At 43.7% G+C, this 23,655-nt stretch overlaps 7 protein-coding genes across 8 annotated transcripts in view; 6 read left to right on the top strand and 1 right to left on the bottom strand.

Annotated features, from left to right (window-relative positions):
• RB195_022872 (uncharacterized protein) overlaps positions 1-7,070 on the top strand; it is a gene marked incomplete at both ends in the record, with an annotated part of 64,471 nt that extends 57,401 nt beyond the window's left edge. Inside the window, 2 exons of the mRNA XM_064210112.1 lie at positions 6,765-6,836; positions 6,891-7,070. Of these exons, the coding sequence (XP_064065993.1) occupies positions 6,765-6,836; positions 6,891-7,070 (252 nt within the window). The remainder of the gene's footprint in view (positions 1-6,764; positions 6,837-6,890) is intronic.
• A 6,108-nt stretch (positions 7,071-13,178) lies between these two features.
• Positions 13,179-13,841, top strand: RB195_022871 (uncharacterized protein; the record flags this gene model as incomplete). The annotated part of the gene is made up of 1 exon (XM_064210111.1): positions 13,179-13,841. One exon carries the CDS (start codon positions 13,179-13,181, stop codon positions 13,839-13,841), a length of 663 nt encoding a protein of 220 aa, XP_064065992.1.
• A 307-nt stretch (positions 13,842-14,148) lies between these two features.
• RB195_022870 (uncharacterized protein) lies at positions 14,149-14,679 on the top strand (the record flags this gene model as incomplete). The annotated part of the gene is made up of 1 exon (XM_064210110.1): positions 14,149-14,679. The coding sequence occupies one exon, from the start codon at positions 14,149-14,151 to the stop codon at positions 14,677-14,679; it is 531 nt and encodes a 176-aa protein (XP_064065991.1).
• A 1,784-nt stretch (positions 14,680-16,463) lies between these two features.
• On the bottom strand, positions 16,464-16,742 carry RB195_022869 (uncharacterized protein; the record flags this gene model as incomplete). Its single annotated transcript, XM_064210109.1, has 1 exon — positions 16,464-16,742. The coding sequence occupies one exon, from the start codon at positions 16,740-16,742 to the stop codon at positions 16,464-16,466; it is 279 nt and encodes a 92-aa protein (XP_064065990.1).
• Positions 16,743-18,331: 1,589 nt separating this feature from the next.
• On the top strand, positions 18,332-19,941 carry RB195_022868 (uncharacterized protein; the record flags this gene model as incomplete). Its single annotated transcript, XM_064210108.1, has 2 exons — positions 18,332-18,401; positions 19,718-19,941. The coding sequence occupies 2 exons, from the start codon at positions 18,332-18,334 to the stop codon at positions 19,939-19,941; spliced, it is 294 nt and encodes a 97-aa protein (XP_064065989.1).
• Positions 19,942-20,382: 441 nt separating this feature from the next.
• Positions 20,383-20,796, top strand: RB195_022867 (uncharacterized protein; the record flags this gene model as incomplete). The annotated part of the gene is made up of 1 exon (XM_064210107.1): positions 20,383-20,796. One exon carries the CDS (start codon positions 20,383-20,385, stop codon positions 20,794-20,796), a length of 414 nt encoding a protein of 137 aa, XP_064065988.1.
• A 373-nt stretch (positions 20,797-21,169) lies between these two features.
• On the top strand, positions 21,170-23,632 carry RB195_022866 (uncharacterized protein; the record flags this gene model as incomplete). 2 transcript variants are annotated; one of them, XM_064210105.1, is made up of 3 exons in its annotated part: positions 21,170-21,305; positions 21,431-22,061; positions 22,882-23,632. In XM_064210105.1, 3 exons carry the CDS (start codon positions 21,170-21,172, stop codon positions 23,630-23,632), a joined length of 1,518 nt encoding a protein of 505 aa, XP_064065986.1. The 2 variants fall into 2 exon arrangements, with proteins under 2 accessions (XP_064065986.1, XP_064065987.1); XM_064210106.1 differs by having other exon boundaries at positions 22,738-23,632.
• Positions 23,633-23,655: the final 23 nt, after the last annotated feature.

The raw sequence follows: 23,655 nt of genomic DNA, 5'->3' as shown, positions 1-23,655 counted from the left end.
GCATCTGGCCCAACAGTAAATTTAGGACTTTCTTTGTCGGACAAATAGTGCGTTTGAGCGGGTAATTCACGTTCGAGTCCAGCCTTCCAGGCTCTGAAGAAGACGGTATTGCCGAAACGTTAGCCACGAATAAAAGACTTTAATCCTTCATTCGAAGAAAGGATTAAAGTCCTTTGGTCGTGGCTAACGGAATTTCTGGCTCAATTAAAGAAAGCTAAAAGTCACTGTTGCGTAGTGGTGTGTAGAACTCCATCAGAAAAAGCTGGTCTATATTTCTTCAATTTAAAATGATGATCTTTTTTCCGTTTGATTCACTCCCTTGTATTTCGACCTATACATCTCACTCTTTTCTATCTTGTTGTACTATGTGCTCTCTTCAGTCTCTAAAGATAATTTATAGATTTTAGTTCGTGGAAATGTTTCAGAATCAACCTTCAGCAACCTTCCTTCTTCACCAAGTTGGTGTTTCTTCGCTTCTTTCACCTTTCGACTCTTCTATTTGCCATTTGTTAAAATTCCTCAGCGATATTTCGTTGTCGTCTTTTCGGAGTGAAGGAGATTTCCAGTACATTGAATAACTAGTAGTGAAGAACTGTCGCAACTTTTTTTGAAATTTATTTTTTTATTTTACATACTTTACATGATGTGTACAAGTTGTAGAATGAGCTTATTTACGTTCTTCAACATAATGAAAGCAAACGTAAAGGGAGAATACCACGAATCTGGGGTGGTACGGATTTCAGGTGGAGTATCCGTATACGGGGTGGCAGATTATGGAGACCGGGGTGGTTCCGCTCATCTCTCCCTGAATCACTGCAAGCAGCCGGCCCCCGAATGCTTGTACTATGCCTTCCATTGTAACGCTCCACCCCTTGCGCCGCCTCCGCCCTGCCATTCGTTGGAAATCAATTCGGACTGGCCGAATAGGCAGTAAGGGACGCTACGCGTGCAAGAGTGGCGCGCTGCAATAGAAGGCATTGTACAAAACAGCATTCAGGGGCCGGATGTTTGCAGTGATTCAGGTGGAGATGAGCAGAACCACCCCGGTCTTCATAATCTACGACTCCACCTGAAATCCGTACCACCCCAGATTCGTGGTATGCTGCCTTTAACTTCATGGCTTCTTAAAACTTCAGAAGGACAAGGAAACAAATTCTTTCTTTCACTTCCGCGAACTTTATCTATGAAAAATGGTCGGAAAAAAACAATTCCAAGTGTTTTTGTGGTTAGGTTAGGTACTGAATTCATTCATCCTCTGGCTGGGTTAGGACCGCACCGTGAGGAGCTTTTGACAAGACTGAGAACTGACAGAATTAGGATTTTGATTAAGGAAGTCAAGAAGCCCGTGAGGCTAGTGCCTTTGTTCAAGGATAAATTCACAAATATTTTTGTGCATGTGATTGATGTGGATTCTTTGACTATTTCTTCTTCTTCTTTCCGACAACACATGGTTGAAGTAAGCTATCGACAGGGTCCCGACTACATCAAAGGCAGCATTAAATTATAGTAATGTCAGTTTTCGAAGTAGGCTCAAGGTGCAGTCTAAGCAGCGTAGAGAATGAATTATTTCTAACACAGTATCCTGCCACAGTTTCCACTCTTCCAGTGTCTTTCACCTGTCTCTTCTCTAGTGATTCCAATAAACTGGTAGCAGACTTGTTTGAGAGAATAAAATCACTGCCTTGACATATCGGCTACCCTTCGCAAATCATTGTATATGCTGCACGCGTGTTCATTAATAACCCTCAAACTATTTTGAATTGAAGTCGAGCTCGTAGGCGCATACCTATAAGGAATGATCAACTCAGTACACAACTAAAGATAATACGATGGGTTTAAGCTATTTTAGGCACACCTCATCCTTTTCACGTGTAGATTTTCCGTGAATTTGTATGTACTTCAAAGTTTTGTTTGAGGTCGTTCGGCAATACTACTGATTGTGGTATGTAACAGCATCGGTTTTTGGATTGGAAGTAATTTGTGAAGGTTGTTTTCAAATCTGAAATTGCAGAAGGGCATTGAAAGTATTGGCAAAATGTTACATATCATTTGAGAGGGAGTTCCTCGCTCTACAAGAAAATTTAGATTTTTTATTTTTATGCTGCTGCTTTTTCAAGTAATTAGAATCAAAATACAACGAAACATTTTCGACATTTTCCGCCTTCAGCATCTAATTGATATGTTTAAGTTGTCGAAGCTGTTCGTGGGTTTTGTGCTGTGCATGGAATGTACTAAAATCTTAAAGGCAGCGTATTACGAAACTGGCGATGTTGGATTCTCTATTGGCAAATATAAAGTTCCAGGTGTAGATTACGGATTTAAGCGTGCCCTGCTGCACACGCAGCATTCACGAGCGAGCGGTCGAGAATCGATGAGGTCTCCCCAGCACCTTGTTCAAGTAAGATTAAATAATAGGCTGCTGAACGGACAGGAGCGTGTATAAAGGTGGCGTGTTCTAACCTTGAAAGAACTTTTTATTCTTCTGCATCTGATTGGGATGAACTAAGGCAATTGCTTCGCCGTTTATGAGGACGATTAGGAGAATTGAGCGGCATACATTCATACTCGTAATTTATATCCCGAACTCTATATTTGCCCGCAAGATCCTGACATTCTCAGTTTAGTGGTACCTTGCCTTTAAAAAAGAAAAAGAGAGACGCAAAGGAGATGAAACAACGCAACAACATAGCGAAAAACACCATGAAATATAGGAACATTTATCGAATCGGTGGAAGTCGTTGGGAATGATTTGTTGAGCAGCACAATAGAGCGTCTACAACTGCACAATAGAGCAATGATTAATTTGCAGTACTTGTACAAAGAAAGGAAAGAAATGAATTTTTCCCCAAACCTTAGCAATTAGTTGGCCGGTTTGTTTTTCCCTTTTTGGAGCACATGACAAACCGGGCAGTATTTCATTGAGAAGATCTGCTCCTACTCCACATGTAGCACCAATATATAGCAGGCCTGTCGTTTCGATCGGATACAAAAAGCAGGTGGTGTTGAAAGTTTATTCTTTAAAAATAAGGAGCTGGAGGGCTTAGAAAATCTAAAAGCTACTTTTTTAAATTACACAACTGAAGTAGATGATTTTCTAGAATGTAGGCGATTTTCAAACGCTATCAAGCACCGAGAAGATCAGCAGCATTTGCAGAAGACAATTTTCATATTTTTCGTGCACCTTTTTTAGTAGTTCCTCGAATCTCTCTACATAAATGAAGCAGAGAATCGGTATGAATACGATGATGTGCGTATGTTCTGCATACAAGCCGGGGGAGTGATTGACTTTACTAGACTACACTGGTCACTTAGGGACAGGGCTCACATTATAGGCCGTTTTTCGTGTAAAAATATTGGTCCTTTCGTAGATTATGCCTATTTTATAGATTTAAACTACCTTTGTTCTAGAAGCAACACCAGGGCTTTGACATAAGCTGATAAAGAGTACGATGAGCATTTTGCTAGAAACTGTCGTCTTTTCAATTTCCGAACTAGTTTTCATAGAATCTTGGCGACCGAGATTTTCGAGTATACTTATTACACATGTGATAACAATTTTGTATAGAAATGTCGATTTGTATCCATCTTTGAAACTCAGAATTTGCTCAGCATCTCTCAACGCGCAATGGAATTTAAGTTTTCTACAAATTGATCCCTTACCTATCTCTACCACATCGAGCAATTGAAGCCTCATCTAGAGAGGTTTTCAAATACTCAATTATTGATAGTAACCGTCTCTGGCAAAATCTTCGATGTTTGGAACAGCGTGGCAGAATCGTAAGCCGGAAAAAGGGCAGTAAGCTTTGCCAACTTCTTCCAAATTTATATCGTAAAAATTGAGAGGAAACATGAAGCTAGTGTATATACAGTAACTGGTAGTCCCTTCGAATTCTATTCTTGCTTTGATTTTTCATTTCCTTTGGTAAAATCTTTAGATGGCAGTACACATTTAACCATTCGATGTACAAAACGTTCTAGCTTAATTTTCAAAGATTTCCGTTAGTTTTTTAGGGCTGTCTAACGTCACTCATGTGCTGCCGAACTGTTTTCTAGAATACCCTGTGAAGAACAGTTGGTTTCCGTGAATAAGATAACCTGATAGAATATACAAAAGCCGTACATTACACTAAATGGAACAGGCTTCATTAACAGTGTGAATTTGACGTTTAATACTGAATCCAGTGTTGATTGTGTATTAGACGTAAGTCTGTCTATCACCTCTGGGCAGCGCCGAATTTGACTCTTCGACTGTTCTTCTACCAACTGTTCTTCACAGGATCTTCTATGAAACAGTGGGAAAGCACATGAACGACGTTGGACAGTCCTAATAGACACACGGAAATCTACGAAAATTTAGCTAGATCTTTTTCTACAACGAATGGTTAAATGTGCAGTGCCACTAACTCCTCTAAGGGTCCTGATATCATTTTTTTCTCTGGGCTGTCATTTCCTCATAACCCGATGCTCGCCGAGCCATTTATTTCCTCCTGCACAGCTAAGTGGTCATCTTGCTCATCTTGTTAGTATCCTTACCTTGATATATCTAGTTAGAGCAATCGGGATATTTGTTTCGCTGACTGCAAACGAGCCGTTTGATCCTCTACGGATTCAACTGAAGACCGATCTTCTATGCGTACCGTCAACCTTCATCAGTATTCCTTCCGCTCAGCTGAAGCTAGATATTATGATGTGTTATTAAGACTATTATTATTAAGATGTCATCAGCGAAGAGATGATGGTGAAACATCAGATCATCATCTATAACTCTTCCGTCATCTCATTCCAGCTTTATTATTGCGTTCTCGAGAGTGGCATCTGTTTTTTTTTTGTCAGGTTTTCTTCACATAAATAATTATGTTTTTGTTGACTGGCGAAATTTTGGTCGTGAAGTTGCTATACAACTCTTGAAGTACCTTTGTTTACGCTCTAATTATCTAATGCCTCAGTGATTGCTTCCGTCTCAACTGAGTCAAAAAAAAAATTTCTCTAATCTGATGAAAGCAGGACTGGAAGAACTTCATATGTTTGTATTTAATGATGCAAAGGCTCGCGAGCTCGGGCGTGAGTTCATGGTTGCCTGTAGCTCCTGCGGTCGTGCGGCTCCACGTAGACGTACTAGCCTAGAAGTTTCGCAGACAGGCATTCCTTTGTAGTTTTACCCTTCTCAGTTTTTCCCTCACTATAAAAGTGTTCTTCTTGCCGATCATATTTCTCGTCCATGTTGTCCATTTCAGTACTTTTAAAGAGTCTATTAACGAAGCGAAGTGCCCCATTTGACTATTGTGTTGGAACTTCGCTTTGGGAGTTAGGTGGCTTCCTATCCTTTCCGTAGGAAGAAAAGTCTTCTTCAGAAAGGTGATGCTGTGATCTCGTAAAGAATATTCTTAAAATAATTTTGATGTTGAAGTCACAAACAATGACCTCATGATCGTCTCTGTAGAACTTCTCCAGGTTTATGCAGCAAGCTTCGACTTTCTTTACTTTGTAGCTTGATGTTGTAGCGTAAGCGATTAAGGAAATAAACGTTGATTTGATCCACATTTTCTTATCCGTAGGACCCTCTAGACAGGATAGTCAGTTGTTTGAAAGAATTGATGTTCACTGAAGGTGCCGAGAACACCGATTCCTCCAACTCCTCTATCCCGTGTTCCTAGGACCGGTTCTTCTCCAATGTCATTGATGGTATTCAGTGGATGATATCGTCTCATCTCGGTTAATCCGGCGACGTCGATCTTTATCTTCTTGGCTTGTATCATCAAATCCTCAGTCGTCGCCTCTGATAAGACCGAACGTACATTGATATATAGGTAGCCATCCCAGTCTTTTTTTCTTCTGGACATCCTAGATGGTTCCTGTGACCCCAACCAGCATCAGACACTACCAGAATCAGGAGATACTTTCTTATTGTTTGTTGAATAATTTCAAAACTAAGAAAAAAAAACCAAAGTTGTAAGGAAATTATCGTTAAAAAAGGCTAAAAAATAGCTGATTTTTTTGTTTGCACCATTAGGTCTAAATGGTAACTTCTGCTACTGTGTATGCTGTAGATGCAGTTAGTCATTATAGTTGTTCTCATTTTTGGCAGCTTTAATGGTTCTTATACTCCCACCTTCACGGCGATTCCGTACAGTGTGACAATTTGGCGTCTGTGAAATACTTTTTCTTATTAATGTGTATAGCGAGGAAATCCGTGGACAGTTAACTGGATTTCCGTCCATGAGGCCTAACTGAAGTCGGGTACTCTAGAACAAAGGGATTTTGAGTGTTCGAACTGTTCTTTCTCGAACACTCGAAACTCTCAGTTGTTTTTTTGGCTTTGAGATCTTTCGAATGTTCGAATATTGTATCTTCCATCTTGTTAATCTTTTAAGTAGTGGAACATCTAGTCCTTTCAATTTTGGATGCCATGGTTTATGTTTCTAGAGATGAAACTAGCTCGTGATTCATAGGTATATTCTCTTGTCGTAACACGAGCTCGTACTACTAAGGAAAATTTACGTAGGAATGTTCCTAACAGGTTATTTTACACATGTAAGATACAAAAAGCGTTTTAATACGGAAAGAAGGTTCTCTGTCTGGGCTTAATGTTTTTCACATAGAAATGACGAAAGATTATTGGGTTGTGGACAACCTTGAGAAATTTTCGAAGTTGAAAGTAAAAGAGGAGCAGGTTGGGCTGCAATTGCACATATTCGCTTGGTGTGTCCACCTTGGCAAAATTTCTCTTTAAGAAGGAACACAAAAATGTGGAACTACCTTTTCAGGTCTTGAGGACAGCAGAGTATTCACCTTTCGTGGTCTTCATTGCTGCTCCAAATTTGCAAGGACTTCAAGATGTGAGCACATTTCTTGTATTGCTTTGTTTATCGCAGAGGGAAAGGACATTTCAGCCCGACGGTAGTCTTGAGAGACTTTTACGGGAGTCCGAAATTCTTCGACAAGCGTTTGGCCATTTGTTCGATTATGTAATAGTGAACAACGATATTGACGAAACTATTGTTCAACTGGAGCAAATAGCAGAAAAACTTCCCGTTTGCCCACAGTGGTTGCCGGTCTCATGGGTTTACTGATATTTCTTCCTCCTATTTCACACTTACTACAATGCGGGTTGTATCGACTTGATCTACCCAATAATTCGCCCTGACAGGCCTGTTCGTCCATTTTCATGTTTTTGTTCATCAAACATTTAGTGGCTTGCAAAGTTACGTCCATCCTGTGATTCTAAGCATTCCCGCTCAATCGTTCCCATAACTTCGCATTCAACATGGTTTCAGACGTTTTTTCTCTTCTATTCTACTGGAGTTATCGTTTCATTAGGAACACCGCCTTGTTTGATTCATTTGTATGTCATCTTCGAAATAAACGCTATTGAACGGTCGTCTGTATGTAATAAGGAGCTGTTAGGCTCTGGTACTTCAATTTGCTTTGGCGGCTGCGACGCTTCCGATCTGTGCTGGCCTGTGAGCAGAGAGAGCGTGTCGAGAAAATAAAGCGCGCTAGCTAATGTCGCCACTGCAAATATGAGTCCGGTCACTAGAGCAATGATGCTGCGAATTTTTTAAAGGCATCACCCCACGAATCTGAGGTGCTACGGATTTCAGGTGGAGTATTCGTATACGGGATTGTAGATTATGGAGAGAAGGGTGATTCCGTCCATTTCTTCCTAATTGCCGTAAAACAAGGGCCCGGACGATACGGTTTCGAGCGATTTCTGGCGCGCTATTTCCTACAACGAGTTCGATTGGAGCGCGCCAGCCTTGTGCACGCACCGCATCTTCAGGACCGTTTTTTACGTCAATTAGGAAGAAATGGACGGAATCACCCCCTTCTCCATACTCTCCGATCCCGCATACGAATACTCCACCTGAAATCCGTACCACCTCAGATTCGTGGGGCGATGCCTTTAAGTGTACTTATTTTCTACTTTCAGGTGTATTTTGTCTCGGTTCTGTTACAGACGCCTTTCTAACTTTGTCATTTTGTTCGATTAATTTACTTATTGAGAGTCTCTTAAGTTTGATAAAGTGCCCTTGCTGGAATTTGCGTTAATTACTTGAAAGTGGATTAAACGATTACATGTTCTCCTTTGTGGTGGTCACGTGAACAAACCTATTTAGCGAATATATACAGTTTCCATCTAAATAAACAATCACTGCTTTAACATAAACTGCATATCAATTTGTAGGTAGGAGTATTTCAAAGCGAAAATAAAATCCTTTATTATCCTGCAGTGTTGTTTAGACCGACTTAACGAAAGAGATAGAGAAGAATGACAGCAACGGATGACACAGAACTCGCTCTAGCCCGGATTTTGGCTAATTTCCTAAGACTTCTTGTCTGCGGAAGCACTGTACTATAAGCACGTTCAAGCGTGTAGTTGGAACACGATCCTTCCAAGAAATAAAGTTCAAGAGTAAACCCAAAAATTTAAAATCAAAATAAATAACAATATAATATAATATAAAATTATATTATATTATGGTCAATAAGTAAGGTAAATGCAGATGAATAAAAATAAAATTGGAAATCTCCGAAGGAATTTTGATTTTTACAAAACGGAAAGAACTGCTGAAAAGTACACTTTACCTGTAATTTTTTTCTAAACTTGTGATATCTGCAGCACTTACGCGTGATTTGGAGGTGATTTTAGCGATGAACATCGATCGAGTTTAGGACAGTTGTGTGCAGGACTGGTTCAAATTCTTGTATTTTGAACATTTGTAACTAGGTAGCCGAAAAGCCTAGAAAGGCAGATGAGGATGCATTTTGTAAACAAACGTTTCTCTGAAGTGAGTAAATTGTCGCGTTTAGATGCCCTCTGGGTTTTTCTTTTTGGAAACTGAGAATTTTAGCAAATTTCGTAGCTTTTCCCCAAGTAGCTTTCGAAAGAATGAAAAGGAATGTGAGAAAGCAAAAAGAGATTTTAATGTAAGTTCCTTCTCTATAGCATGTTTCAAGCTTGTTAATTTCATTATTAAGGTATCAGCCTGAACGTCCGGCTAAAGTCGGACTTCAGGCTTTTTTTGGTGTTCGCTTCGCTCGCATTCACCGATCAATAAGAAATAAAAGTAACGACATTTTTTTTTTGTAAAACTAGAGTTGTTTTCTTTCTATCAACTCTTCCTTCAATTTTTTTATCCGGAAATTTAAGCATGGATGAAAGATCTTCTCTAAAGGCTCAGTTCTATATTTGGAGAATATGTTTCTCTCAAACCTCCAAAATTTGGAAACATCATTCAAAGTATGAGTTTCCTCCGTTCTTAGCTATTAGCAAAGAATAATGTGCTAACATAAAATGACGCTAATATCACCATCATAGTGATAAAAATAACGTTCTACGTAGGATCGCGTAGACTGTTGGCTACTATGTACTGTATTTAAGCAGCCGTTCGCAATTTTTTTTTCTCTCTTTTTGAAGAAAGGATGTTAGCAGCATCAGGGAGGCATGCTGATAAATAGATATGGGAAGGAACCAAAGATACCCATTCTACCGCGTTGTGGATTTCGCGCACTAATCCGACGCAGTGGAACCCGTCTCTCCCCTCTCTATAGTTTTCTGGCACCAGCGCACCACTCCGAGCCCGTGAGACCCGTCCCACCCCATTTTACAGCTATCTAGCTCCGGGGCACGAATTCGACGCCGTAGGACCCGTCTCACCCAATTTTACCGCGTGGCTGTAGCGCACCAAACCAACGCCATGGTATCCGTCTCCCTCTCTTTTTGGGATTTCTTGACTGAGACACACACGTGACAAAATACGCCTTTTATTATACAGCATGATAGTTTACAAATTTGATAGTATGCATTAACATAAAAGTTTATTCACCCTCACTAAAATATGAGAGAAACTAACTTGCCTTATCAAAGCAACAGACATGTCTACACAGTTTCGGACAATGGTGAAGAGGTGGAGTGCTCACCTATAAGGTGCATGGCGATGGCTCGGCACCTGCAGACATTATGGAGCATTTTCCTCTCTCTCTCTCTCCCACACACACACACACATATATATATATATACACACACACACACACACACACACACACACACACACACACACACACACACACACACACACACACACACACACACACACACACACACACACACACACACACACACACACACACTATTGTTATTGCAACTTCAGCAACTCGTACAGCCTATTTTGCACTAATTTTACCATTATTTCCAGTTGTAGATGCCTTTTTTCGCATCGTAATGACGTCCGTTTCTGACTGATAACATGATAAATCATCGTTATTGAACGAGAATCCCTTAGCTCTTCTACGCTGAATGCAAAAATTTCACTTCTGTCAGGGATTGACCTCTAATCGTTCTAATAAAAGTAGCACTACACTACATACACTGCTCCAAATGAACATTTTTCAATTTTTCATATTATGCTGTGCCTCATTGTACACTCCTCTCGCGGTTCTCCTGTTCGGAAAATCCCAACGTATGCTTGACTCTGCTCATGAAACTTCGGCATACGAAGAATCTCAAACGTTTGTGTAACACCAGATTATGAATGTCTCTATTATATGAAAATTCTCCCTCAACGAGTCCCTATTCTGTCATTTTTCTTAATGTCTTCTCTTCCTGTTTTTCCTCGTATGAATCGGAGAGAAAGAACCTTTTTTTTCAACCGAAAACGGTAATAAACGTACTTGCCTTGCGTGTGGACAGCCACACTTCCGGTATGAACTTTATCAGTTTTTCCTGTATTCTCACTTTAAGTTTTGTTGGTTCGGGTGTGACCAATCCAATATTTTCTCATAGACATCTCTACAATGTGCAACCGTAGAGAGGTTAATGCCTAGGCTTTAGATGACGAGATTAGGACAGAGCATAGGTATAAGTTCTTTTTTTTGTTGTTATAATTCTAAAACTTTCCAAACTTGTTCAGATCCATACAACAAATCATCGATTTTTTGTGGCTCGCGCATTAGCTGTCATGCTGGGTAAATTTCAAGTGCTAGCTGCCGAAGAAACCAATCTATCACGCTCATTTCATCAAAATTGGTGCAGCATGGCAAGTAGCTGTGGGATCCACAGTTGGGTCAAAACGATCTGTCTTCTGGTGCAATTGCGTCGCGCAAGAAGTGGTGCGTTTGGATCCTCATTCATCTCTGTAGTCCGATTGGAAGTTGCGTGGGTTCTATTGCACAAGCAATCGGTTATACGATTGCACTTCAGGTTGGTTCGTTCTTTTCCGACTGTGTTGGTCTTTGTACTAGAATTCCATCAGAAATCTCAACCCACCGAGAGCGGTCCTTGTGTAATTTCTGAGGTTTTTTTTAGAAGGCAATATTTCCAAGTGGGGTTTCTGTGTACTGAATGAAGTGTCGAAGTAAACTTGTTCGATAAAACTAGGGAACCATTCATGAGAGGAAAAAGATAGGTTTATATCAGAAATCAGAGGACGAATGTTTTCCCAACATTCGCCGTAAATAAGAAGCTAACCATTTACGGAGTACTGAGCTGCCGCCAAGGTTAGTGTATTCGCTATTTACTCTCCAGCCTTCTCACATCTTTATTGTAGAATTTTGCATTTAGGTAGCGCAACTGGAATAGGAAAAGTTGGGACTTTGCAGCAGCTGGCCATACCACTTGATCTCCATTCTTTCCAGTACATCGCAGGCGCAATATCGAAGTAGAGCTCACAGTCAAACTTGCGAGACAACATTTGAATATTTTTAGAGGCAACAATAGAGTTCCCCTTTTCGTAACGTTTGGAATTGAACTGAACTTGGCCCTTGGAAGTAATTGATTATGGTGATCATGAATATCGTCGTGAACGAATATAATTACGAATATTACGAATTCGCCAACAATCCTCTCCGGTGGCGACCGGCTTCATCTTAGTTTTGCATCTACGCTGCAAATTTACCATGTATTCGAGCGATGCGACTGCGAAAGTATTCGAGCGTGCTGAGTGGATGTCCCTACGTTCTGTACAGGCAATTGTCGATGTTGTTGATATTGACCTATTGTTTTAAATGAACAGCGAAAACATGACAGCTGGTGTTTTTCTTTTACGTATGGAGATCACAATCCTACATAGGCGAATAAACTTGCGAACTTTCAAGGATAATCTCTGCATCCCTTCTTCGACTTGATAGCTGGATTTTTTTTGGACACGTACTACTTTCTCTCACTAGCGCTCGTACTTAAAAAAAAGTAGTACTATTAGCGAAAGCGGCCGAGTAAGCCGATGGTGTCGGTTTGAAATCGTAACTATTAGAATCTTGGATCTTTGCATATTTTCCCGCACTTTTGATTTCCTGTATTATGGGATTTTCAAGGTGTTCTGCACTTGTAGCTGCTGAAAGATAATCACACAATCAACGCCAATTCCTACGTGAAGCAACTTTAGAAGTTGGCCGGTAGCCGATTGGTAGCACTGCTGCAAGACAATGCGAGACCTCACTACAAAGGTAACTTTCTGGAGGTCCTATGCTGTGCCACTGTGCCCCACACTCCCTATAGGACGGACCTTGTTCCACCCGACTATTATCTGTTTCTGACTCTGGAACATCTGTGCGAATGAACTTTCAAAGACCTCGATGACTTCAGGAACGTAGTCAACGAGTTTAGTTAATTAGTTTTTATCATCGTAGCCCCTCTTCTGGAAGAAGGGCACTGGGATCTTGTATATTAAGTGGTTCTTTGTTCTTGACAGCGGTGGTAATTACAATGTTGTTCCTTGATTTGCATCAATAAAATAAAAAACACTAAATTTCTTTCCAAGATTGGGGAAAAGATACGCAAAGACCTATTAAGGAATGATACATGTGCACGGAAGGAAGCAAAGATATGATAGACTAATCGATATACACCCGCTGCAAATCCGCCTCAGATCGGCGCAGCTGCGGCCCTGGTCGTCGGGCAGCTATGGTAGCGAGACTTAGTCTCGGTATGTTCAACCATGCCACGGAGGTGTCCGGCTAGTAGCCCAGTCCTAGGGCTGTGGCCACATGCTAGCTAAGTGAAGAGGTAGTATGACGATTTCGGTGCTAGGCTGTTAGCTTGCTATTGCGACAAGCCGACGAGGACAACACCCCCGTCTGCTAATGCTACTATGACTGCTAATGTCTACTATGTATTGTTCAGAAGCTAGGGCGTCCCCCAGAAGCAACGAGCATTGTCCTTGTCCCTTTGCAATGTGACAAATATGCGAGAGCTACCGGCTAGAGGACGAAGCCGGCCAAAGAAGTTAGTCCGCCATCGCCAACATCATCCAATGCGCCTGGCAACACTTAACGTTGGGACGCTTACCGGAAGAAGTGAACTGGCAGACAGTCTCAGAAAACGTGTTGACATATATTGTGTACAGGAGACTCGCTGGAAAGGCCTCAAGTCAAGGGGATTAGGCGATGGTTACAAGCTCATCTACCACGGCACATCAAATCGCAATGGCGTTGGTTTCATATTGAACGGGACTTTTAAAAACAGCGTTACAGCGGTGGCTCGACTATCGGATCGCCTAATAGCTGTGAAAGTAGACACAGATGGCGAGAGTACTACATTCAGTTGTATAACGAAGAGTTTTGCCATTCTGTCGTCCCGACTGTTCCTTGGGTCGAGAGTCCTGTTTTACCAATTACTGCTGTCGAAGTCAATGCTGAAGTCGAACAAGGCAACCGTCCCTGATGACATACCTACTGATGACTGGAGGCTGCTAGGAGATCGAGGGTCCGTGTGGCTTGCAGCTCTATTTAACAAGCATTATTTATTTAAAGAACAAGATCGCTGCAGAAGGACGGACGAACGAAGGGAATCCAGAAGCAGGACTCCAGACCTTTGGCAAACTTCCGTGACCGTGCCTGTGTGGTAAGGGGAAGGAGACATTGCTGACTGCACTTCGTGCAGTCTCTACGACTGCTGTGCCATGCGATGAAGGTTTTTGAGCGTCCTGGAAGGTCGTCTGAGGAAGATTGTCAGCGTTTCACTCAACCAGTGCGGCTTTGTACTATAGATGCACTATAGATACTACTGCAGCACTGTAGATGCTATCCATGCTGTTGGTATCCTCCTGGAAAAACATCGAGAGAAGAACCGCGGTGTGCGTCTTGCTTTTCTCGATTTAGCGAAAGCTTTCAACCGTGTCCCATATGAGCTGTTATGGATGGCCATGAGGTCGCATGGGGTACCAGAAGAATACGTGCGGTGGACGAAGCTGCTTTGCGAAGCCTACCAGTGCTGTGCGGAGTGCTGCTGGAACAAGCAGGCCATTCCTTGTACAAGTGCGGGTTCATCAAGGTTCACACTCACCCCTGCTGTTCATACTGTGCATGGGCACGATAACGAAGGGAATCCAGAAGCAGCATCCGTGGACTCTACTCTTTACCAACGATGTCATGTTCGCGTCGGAGTCTCAAGATGATCTTCAAAAACAAGTACAGTCTTGGAAGGATCGGCTGCAGCAGCATGGATTGCGCCTCAATGTATCAGAAACTGAGTACATGGAGTGCGGACCAAGGATAGAGGATGGTTCAGTTCGTGTTGATGACACCGAATTAAACACGGTGGACTGTTTCAAGTACCTTGGATCCAAGGTGACTTCCACAGGCCTTATTGATCAAGAAGGTCGAGCTAATGCGGCATGGATGAAATGGAGAATGGCAACAGGCATACTGTGCGACAAGAAAGTCCCTGTTCGACTGAAGTCGTAGATCTACAGGACGATTGTGCGTCCTGTTGCTCTTCACGGGTGTGAGTCGGTGCCGACGACGAAAGCCTTGGAAAGAGTGTTGCACGCTATGGAGATGCGGATGTTGAGGTGGACGATAGATGTAACGCTAAAAGACAAAGTGTCCAACGACACTGTACGCTCTATCTTCGGCTTCGTCCCGATAACTGAAAAGACGAAGGAGGCGCGACTGAGATGGTTTGGTCATCTCTTGTGAGGAAAGGAAAATTCTGCTGCCGAAACCGCTTTGAAGCAGGACGTTTCAAGCGTGAGGCCGCGCGGGAGGCCAAGGATTTGCTGGTCGCAACATGCGAAACTGGATATGATAGATGCGCGTTTGTGTACGGCTGATGCGATGGATCGAACCAAATGGAAGACTAAAGCAGAAAGTTGCAACAACGCGGGACAAACGCCAGGAAGAAGAAAAAGACAGGTTGCCGGTATACGACTACAAATAATCAAATAACGAACAGTGATGATTCCAAATAAGCTGTAACAACTCGAACTCAATAACTCAATAGAAGTTGGTAAGGTTAGTGTTGTCGAGCATTTCCGCATAACATTTGAAAAAAACAAAAGTCTCCTCTATATCAACTCCATTTGGACTGAAAATCACTTTTCGAGCTGTACGCACCTCTTCGTGGTTGCTATTACTGCACCAAAATTATAGTCCCGCTCATTTGAAAAATGATTCATGTCGAAACTGCGAAATGACTGTAACTTTTGACTCGTGTGAGGTCTGTGTCCCCCAAACTAGTAAATGTTACTGTTACGCGAGATGATTCGATTTCAAACTTGAGTAGTTAGATCTTTTTATTTAGAATTAATAATGTTCACGATATTCATTAGGTAAAAAATAAAGCATAACATCGGAATGATGACATCTCTAAGCTGATAAGTGCTACATACGCAGACGTCCATTGAACAGCCAGAGATCGGCAAGTTATATTTCAGCAATTTTTACATTTATCAAGTGATTACATCACCTTGATCACCTGTACTCTCGTTGTTCATCGATTTGCTTGAGCGGGCACCAGTAACACTTCCATTTGTCCCGATCGCGCGCAAGTGTTGCCCAGTGGAATTTCTTCTCGCGCAGAACGAAAGAGCATCGAATTTCTCTTTAAAGCACTTTGTGCAGAATTCTGGCCATCGGATAGGCCGCCTTCCTGTAGTGCGCTTAATATCACGTGGGACTCAGTCGCTCAGGGCTCTAGTTCAACAGTTGTCCTTGTAACGCATCGCGTGTCAGGGTCACCTTATTTTACTTTCCTTGGCAAATACGGTGGCATTTTTAATCTTCGATCCCTGACATACGAGAGAACTTGAAATCCCGTCCCTCGATTGCGTGTAGCGGGTGCATGCGAAGTGCCTGGGTTTCTGCAGCATAGATCGATGAAGGTGAGACATAGCGGCATCTCGTACTGTAACCAGGAAGTACGGTAGTGTTGAAGAGGTGAGCACAGAGCCGGGTGTTCTTGGTCTTCTTCACTACATCCTCGATGCTCCTATACGCTCCCCAAGACGCTCGTCTCCTCCTGTCTAGGGGGTCAGGTCGTTCATCATGTTCAATTCCCGACCTCTCGTTTCGTCCTGCCCGGCTCGAGGGACAAGTCCTTCTTCATGTTCATTTTCCGACCCAGATAAAAGTAACTGGTGCTTCCAGATATGTCCGTTCCGTTCGTAGGTGGAGCATCTGGTACTCATCCGTTTTACATGAAAATCGTTCGCAAATTCAGCTGAAGATTGCTATATTCACATGTTTTGTCAGATTCGGTCAGCGTTCCTTCCCCTTGGCTGGAGGCTACAGTGTCCCAGAACGGTGTCACCAGCAAAGCGAAGATGATGAAGTTGCAGATCGAAAACCTTTACTCTCAAATCGTCACTTTCCAGCTTTCGCATTGCGTTCCCGAGAGCGGCCATGAATATTTTAGATGAGATTGTGTCACCCTGCCGAATTTCTCTCTTCACGTCAGTGACGGAATTCTTGTGGAACGGCAAAACTCCGCTGTTGAAATTAGTATACAACTCTCGAAGTACCTTCATTTGCTGAGTAGAGACGTTTTGGTTGTCCAAGACTGCTTCTCTTTCAATTCAGTAAAATGCCTTCTCGAAGGTGAGACATAGCGGCATCTCGTACTTTCACGAGACGAGATTTGAACCTACCTCGACTAGTTTTGAAACAGTGTGAATGCGGCCAATAGTGCTGAACACTTCAAAATCCTGCTTGCTAACAACGTAGTCCTTCATTTAACACTTTTTCAATGTTGTTGAGAATCACTCTTGTAAGGAGCTTGTAGATGACGAATGGTGACCAGATTGGGCCGCTTATACAAGCCTGATTGCTAGCTACTCGTGTTAGTCCCGCTTCCATTAAACGCAATCAACCAATTACACATTGGGTACTAGGTTGTCAAGAAGGATCTTGCGGTTTTTGTTACCTATATTTTAAATGACGTATTTCCAAATAAAATTTTGCTATAATAGTTTGGCTTTGTATACTACCATTCTGCTAACGCCGGACTTCAAATTTTCTGGCGTTCGCTTCGGTCGCGTTCACTGATCAATGAAAATTAATAGTAGCGGCATTTGCTGTGAAATTAGATTGGTGCCTTTCTGACAATACTTTCCCTTTTTTATATAAAATAAGGAGCAAGACTTGATAGATTTCATTCTAAATGATCCACATTTGGAGATCATTCAAGGCTTCTCAGCTTCATGAAACTGGGCGAAACGATTACAGCGGAAAAGTACTGCCAACAAATCGACGAAATGCACCGAAAACTGTAGTGTGTGCCCGGGATCGGTCAACAAAAAGGGATCAATCCTGCCCCACGACAACGCTCAGCCACACGGTACAGAAATGACCCTGCAGAAGTTGAACGAATTGGGACTGAAGACTCTACCCCGTCTACCGGGCCTCTCACCTACCGACTGTCGTCCAGTGCATTGCCAAAGCCTATAACCTGAAACGTCAACTGACTGAGGAGAGCACAGAACCTTTGGCAACAACCATTCGTTTCGTCACGCTGGACTGCCGAATACTATCGAGTGAACTCAAACAAACCGCCCTATCCAGGTTTCTACGATATCTCTATGCGTCCTTTGCTGCGTTACAGAAAAGAAGCATAAACGACCGCCTCGTCATCAGTGTCAGAGACTACACTACCTACTGCGGTGACGCTGATGAAAAGAAGAAGGGTGGCTGCGCGATAGCTGTGAGGAACGACTATAACAACCTGGTGGAGGAACCCACCAGGTTATCATGGTCGTTCAACATCGCCTAAATGCGCCTTCGAACGACTGAGGAATCGCAGAGGACGTAAACTCTAGATCATAAGCCTAGGTGCGATAGGGAGTAGCCGGACACATTTCAGGTGAAGGGGGTCCAGCTCATGGGGTGCAGCTTAAATAGCGAGGATCTCTTCGCCAATCGTCCAAAAGTGAAAGAGGTCCCCTCGGCAACCGTACAAAAGTGAAAGGGATAGGAGCACCTGGTCCGACTATCTCATGTATGATCATAAGTGCCCACGCACTTATGACGATTATGATATGACGGAAACCGCTAAAGACAAAAATAACGACATCTCCTACAATGAACTCGATACGTTGATTTCTAAGTACCCAGCCAGCAGATGCTGGTTGGTGGAATTGATGCAAATGCAAAGATGGGACTGAGCAACAATTCGAAGTGTCAAGAAAATGGTATCATCTTGCGGAGTCCATTTCAGATCGGCAATCGTCTGGATGACTTATGTGAACAGGCGAGCCTTATCATCGCGAAACAAGACAGGATCCACGTACAGTTCTCTACGTGCCGCCGGCAACGCTGGCGATTTTAACCAGGAAAAGCGTCTAGGATGGAAGTTGCGTCAACTGCAACAAGATCGCGAAAACGAATGGATGTCAAGAACAAAGGAGTTTGAAAAAAATGTGGGAAGACAAAAACTCGCGGAAAGCCTATGTTTTTTTAAAACAGTATAGCGGCAAGATGAAAAGATGTTCTCCAGCTAGTTGCAGCCTGCAGATTATGGTTCCGCCATGATGAATGCAAGCAAATGTGAGTCCCCTCGAGACTCTCAACGGAAATCAGGGAGGGCAGACAAATGATCGAATGAGCTAGGGCCTTTTCTGCATTCACCTCCTTAACGAAATGCTTGCGGTCGACCCCCATCATCAAAGTCAACGAAGTCAAGCTGCGAGTCTACCTAGCTGCAATTCGCCTCATCATGATGTACAGACCGGAGACTTGAGCAGCATCGTCTGCTGTGATGAAGATATTTGATTCTTTGGAAAGGAAGCCGTTTAGACGACTGGTTGTGTATTTTTGACCTATGGTATGCCACTATGAATTTTATGTTATGTACCGGTGGACCACGGATCTCTCTCACTAGAGGGATCACAGCCGGTTAGTCGCGAGGCTACGTGGCGCGTCTACGGGTGGCGGATAGGGGATCTAATCGCGGACCAAAAGTGACCTTGTGCTTGCCCAGAGACGCGGGTGGATTCGGGGGATGGACTCCCTGTTTCTGCTGAGCCAGGACTGACTCATGACATCCTTGTATCCCGCACGTCTGTCCGGCCAAAAGCCTGCAATCAAGTGACTGGGAGGTGCAAGGGAGGCGATTTGGAGCCGCCTCCAACAAATAAACTCCACCTGTCCACTCCGGGAGAGCGCAACACTCTCTCAAGACTCAATGAACTAGAAGCTTGCAACCTGCCCATGGGTTTTAAATTTTCGTTCAAAACACAGTAATAGAAAAGAGTCTCCTGATTCCGGAGGAAAGCCTGGTACAGTAGCTTCAGGAAAGACGGGGTTGCAGGAGTCATATAGATTACCGAAACGGAAAAGGACTAGAATGACGATCTGTACTTATAACGCACGTACGCTTGCATCGGAAGCGGCCATCGAAGATCTGATGATGCAAGCCAAGAAGATTAAGTAGTCATTGGAGTGACCGAGACGAGACGACGTCACCCTCTCAACGCCGTATATGAAACTGTAGAAGAGCTGTTCTTAGGAACATGCGACACTAGAGGAGTCGGTGGAGTTGGTGTTCTTGTCAACACGAGTATGGCAAAGAATATCGACTCTTTCGAACAACTTACGACCCGAATCGGACGTCTGCGGATGAGAAAATGTGGTCCAACGCCAGCTTTGACTATCTTCGTCGGTTACACTCCAACATCAAGGTACGAAGAAGAAAAAATCGAAGCTTTCTATATGGACCTGGAGAAGTACTAGAGAGACGATCATGTCTTCTACAAGGTCATAATTGACCGCTAAAGTTGGCCCAGGAGGAACGCCTGAGAAACTTCACATCGGGATCCACAGCCTACAATGGAATGAACAGGGGGAGAGGCTCTCCGAGTTCATCATGACGACTAAGACCATTCATGGGAATTCGCAATTCCAGAGGCCCTCCTTTCTACGTTGGACGTGGGAGTCACCCGGTGGAGGGTACCGTGATGAAATGCACTACATCATCGTCAATAAAAGGTTCTGCCTGACGGACGTTGTTGTTGTGCCAAAGTTCTATACGGGATTGGACCATCGCCTCCTCCGAGGAAGATTTTCCTTCACAAAGAGAGAAGAGAAAGTCGCCAAGTTCAGAAAGAGAAATCCCAGAACTATCATTAACTGGGATCTCTTCTCTACGCTAGCCGGCTTTTGGAAGATTCCGCAATGGACAGCATCGACGAGAAATATGACCGGCTCGTTGAACATCTTCACGACTGCACGAAGAAGGCTGAAAGTTTTAAAGCCACCAAGAGACGCCTGTCTCTTGAAACTCTTGAGCTGATACGCCAGCGTGGAGCAGCACGAACCGCAGGGAACCAAGAACTCACGTCCGAGCTCGCAAGGCTTTGCAGAGAGGCGATAAAGGAAGACTTTAAAGAGAGAAGAGGAGAAGTGCTGGCTGAAGCTGCAGAGGCGGGGAAAAGCATCCGCTATGCCCGTCGAGACTTCGCCAGTCGCAAGACGAGGATGACTGCTCTTCGGAACCCGAAGGGAACAACCATTGCATCGAGAAGGGGAATGGAGAAAATCATCTACGACTTCAACTGTGATCTCTTCGACAGCCACGTCCACTCCTAACCTCACCATCTGAACGTAGACGGACATGTCATTCCAGAGGTTCTCCCGTCCGAAATACGACATGCTATCATGTCGGTAAGAAATCGTACGGAACCCGGTCCCGACAGAATAAGACCAGAACACCTGAAAAGCCTTCCGTCGGTACTCATCTCTTTCGAGTAAAAAGGGAGATCCACATGGCATCGGCAACTATCGCCCAACCTGCTTACTGTCCGTCATCTACAAGCTCTTTACAAAAGTGATCCTTAATAGGATTGAAAAAGTCTTGGATGAAGGACAGTCATGCGAGCAAGCAGAATTTCGAAAAGGATTCAGCACGATTGACCACATTCACACTATTTCGAAACTCATCGAGGTATCATGAGAGTACAAGATGCCGCTCTCTCTCTCTCTCGCTCTCTGTCTCACCTTCATCGACTTGAAGAAGGCCTTCGACTCAGTTGAGACAGAAACGGTCGTGGAGGCCTTGGACAACCAAGGCGTCCCTACTCCATACATAAAGATATTTCGTGAGCCGTATAGCAACTTCACGACCAAAATTCCCCCATTCTACAATAATGTCATAATCGACGTGAAGAGAGAGGTTCGTGACGGTGACACAATTCCACCCAAAATATTCACTGCCACTCTTGAGAACGCGATGCGAGCATTGGAATGGGAAGACATGCATATCTGGGTCGGGAACTGAACATGATGAACGACCTGACCTCCGAGCTGGGCAGAAGGAAACGAGCGGCTTGGGGAGCATTCAAGAGCATCGACGATGTGGTGAAGAGGATCAAGAACACCCGGCTCCGTGCTCACCTCTTCAACATCACCGTACTTCCTGCTTTGACCTATACTTCGGAAACCTGGAGACTTTGCAGGCAGAAAGAAAACGCGGTGAACGTCATTGAACGCGCAGTTGAGAGAGTGATGCTAGGAGTATCCCGTTTCACGCACGTACGCGAGCGATCGAAGATTAAAGGAGACGCTGCGTATGCCAAGGGGAGTAAAATAAACTTGGTCGGACACGTGATGTGCTTTAACGACAATCGTTGGACCGTAGCCGTAAGCGACTGGATACCACGCGACATCAAACGCACTGCAGGAGGACCGCCGACCCAATGGTCAGATTTCTTCACGATGTCTTGCAAAGAAAATTATGATGCTCTTCGGGTCCCACGCGAAAGGAGGAACCACTGGGCGACTCTGGTACGCGATCGGGACCAGTGGAAGAATTACTGGCTCCCGCTCGACCAGTTCGAAGATCAACGGGAGTCAAGGTGACTCAAGATACTGGTGGATGATACGTGGAAGATTTCAACATCTTGCACCGCCAGGGACACTCGAAGAACACAAAAACAGGTCTTCGCTTCTTTGGTCACGTTTTGGAGGAGAACAGCAGACCGCCTTCTTCATTGTGTTCTGAGAAGTTTGACGTGTTCAAGTTGGAAAAGGCTACCTGACGGAAGAAGAAAGTTCCGGAGTGGGGTGGTGTTGGAGCCGTAGAGATGTTAACTGTGTTAGTTCGTGTAGTTGTATATCTTGTGTTATTGCCATTGTATGTAATAACCATGTGTTGAGATATTCTTATTCACTAGCTCAATGTACGTAGCAATATTTGGCACAGTTGTCCGATTTTGGTTTAGTTTTGGGTAAGTACCTGTAGCTTCTGTGCCATTACAGAAGTTCAACAAATCGCATATTCGCATTCCTCTAAACCTTCATGCTTTTCTCGCCTAGTCATTTGACAATATTCTGCCTTCCTCCGCCAATAACGCTTATTCATTGTCAATATGGACTTGTAAACTTAAATTCCATTCAGCCGAATCATATGGACGATCCTTAGAGAGAAGTAAAAATGGAGAGTCTTTCAATGTTAATTCCTATATAAGCACCCAGCAAATACTTTCTTTGCTTCCGTGGCCCATGTACCAATAAAGGATTTCTACGCCACAGCCCACGTCATCTAAGTCCTCGGGATCGAAACAAGTGGCGACCACGGACGACACGCACGAATTGCCTTCTGCGTTATTCGCCACCGTCCAACACTCATCTCCACGTTCAAGTTCTCTCTGCAAGCGAGTTCAAGTCTACGTCAAGTAACAAATGTCGAAACGCGACAGCACGAGAATACGACGCCTCATCGGCCTATTTCAAGAAGCAACTTCATCGTCTTTGTAGCGCGGCTGCACTCACAGCTCAAGAATTCAACGTCGATCCCAAGCAACCGAAGCTCGACAACCTCGATGACGATGAAATCGAAGCTCTCCGCCTCGAGATCAGTACCACACGAAGCAGTTTACTCAAGACATATACAAGGATCACGAAACTTCACGATGAATGGATCGTCATTCAACAATCCGATCCACATAAACTAAAAGTTTTCGATGAATACGTCTCTAAGTATGGAGATTATCGCACGTCTATCACCGAGGCTGTCAACCAACTGGAAGAAATGGATGTACTGCTGAACACGATGGATGAAGAATTCACTCGCCGCAATCTCAGCATACCCTCTGACTCCTTCAATACATCCCCGGAAGAGGAACACGACCACACATGGCTGAATCGGACCGAAGCCGCAACAACTACAATGAGGACTACCTCACGGGACAAAAGCATCGGATCGCAAGTTCCAGCCACCAATAGCTCTTTGCTGAATTTTGTCGACGCATCAATACTGAGCAAGCTAGAGCTCCCTACCTTTGACGGCAATCTCCTCGATTATCCTGAATTTGCCTCAAGATTTGCAACGCTGGTCGGAAACAAAACTCAGCTCGACGATACTACCAAGCTCTCCCTCCTCAAGTCTTGCCTAAGAGGCCGCGCACTGCAGTCCATACAAGGATAATCACTGACGCCCGAAAACTACCG

This window comes from Necator americanus, chromosome X (genome assembly GCF_031761385.1).
Source record: "Necator americanus strain Aroian chromosome X, whole genome shotgun sequence".
In the NCBI taxonomy this organism is placed as follows: domain Eukaryota; kingdom Metazoa; phylum Nematoda; class Chromadorea; order Rhabditida; family Ancylostomatidae; genus Necator; species Necator americanus.
Note: the sequence above shows the minus strand (reverse complement) of the source record. Positions and strands in the feature narration are given on the sequence as shown.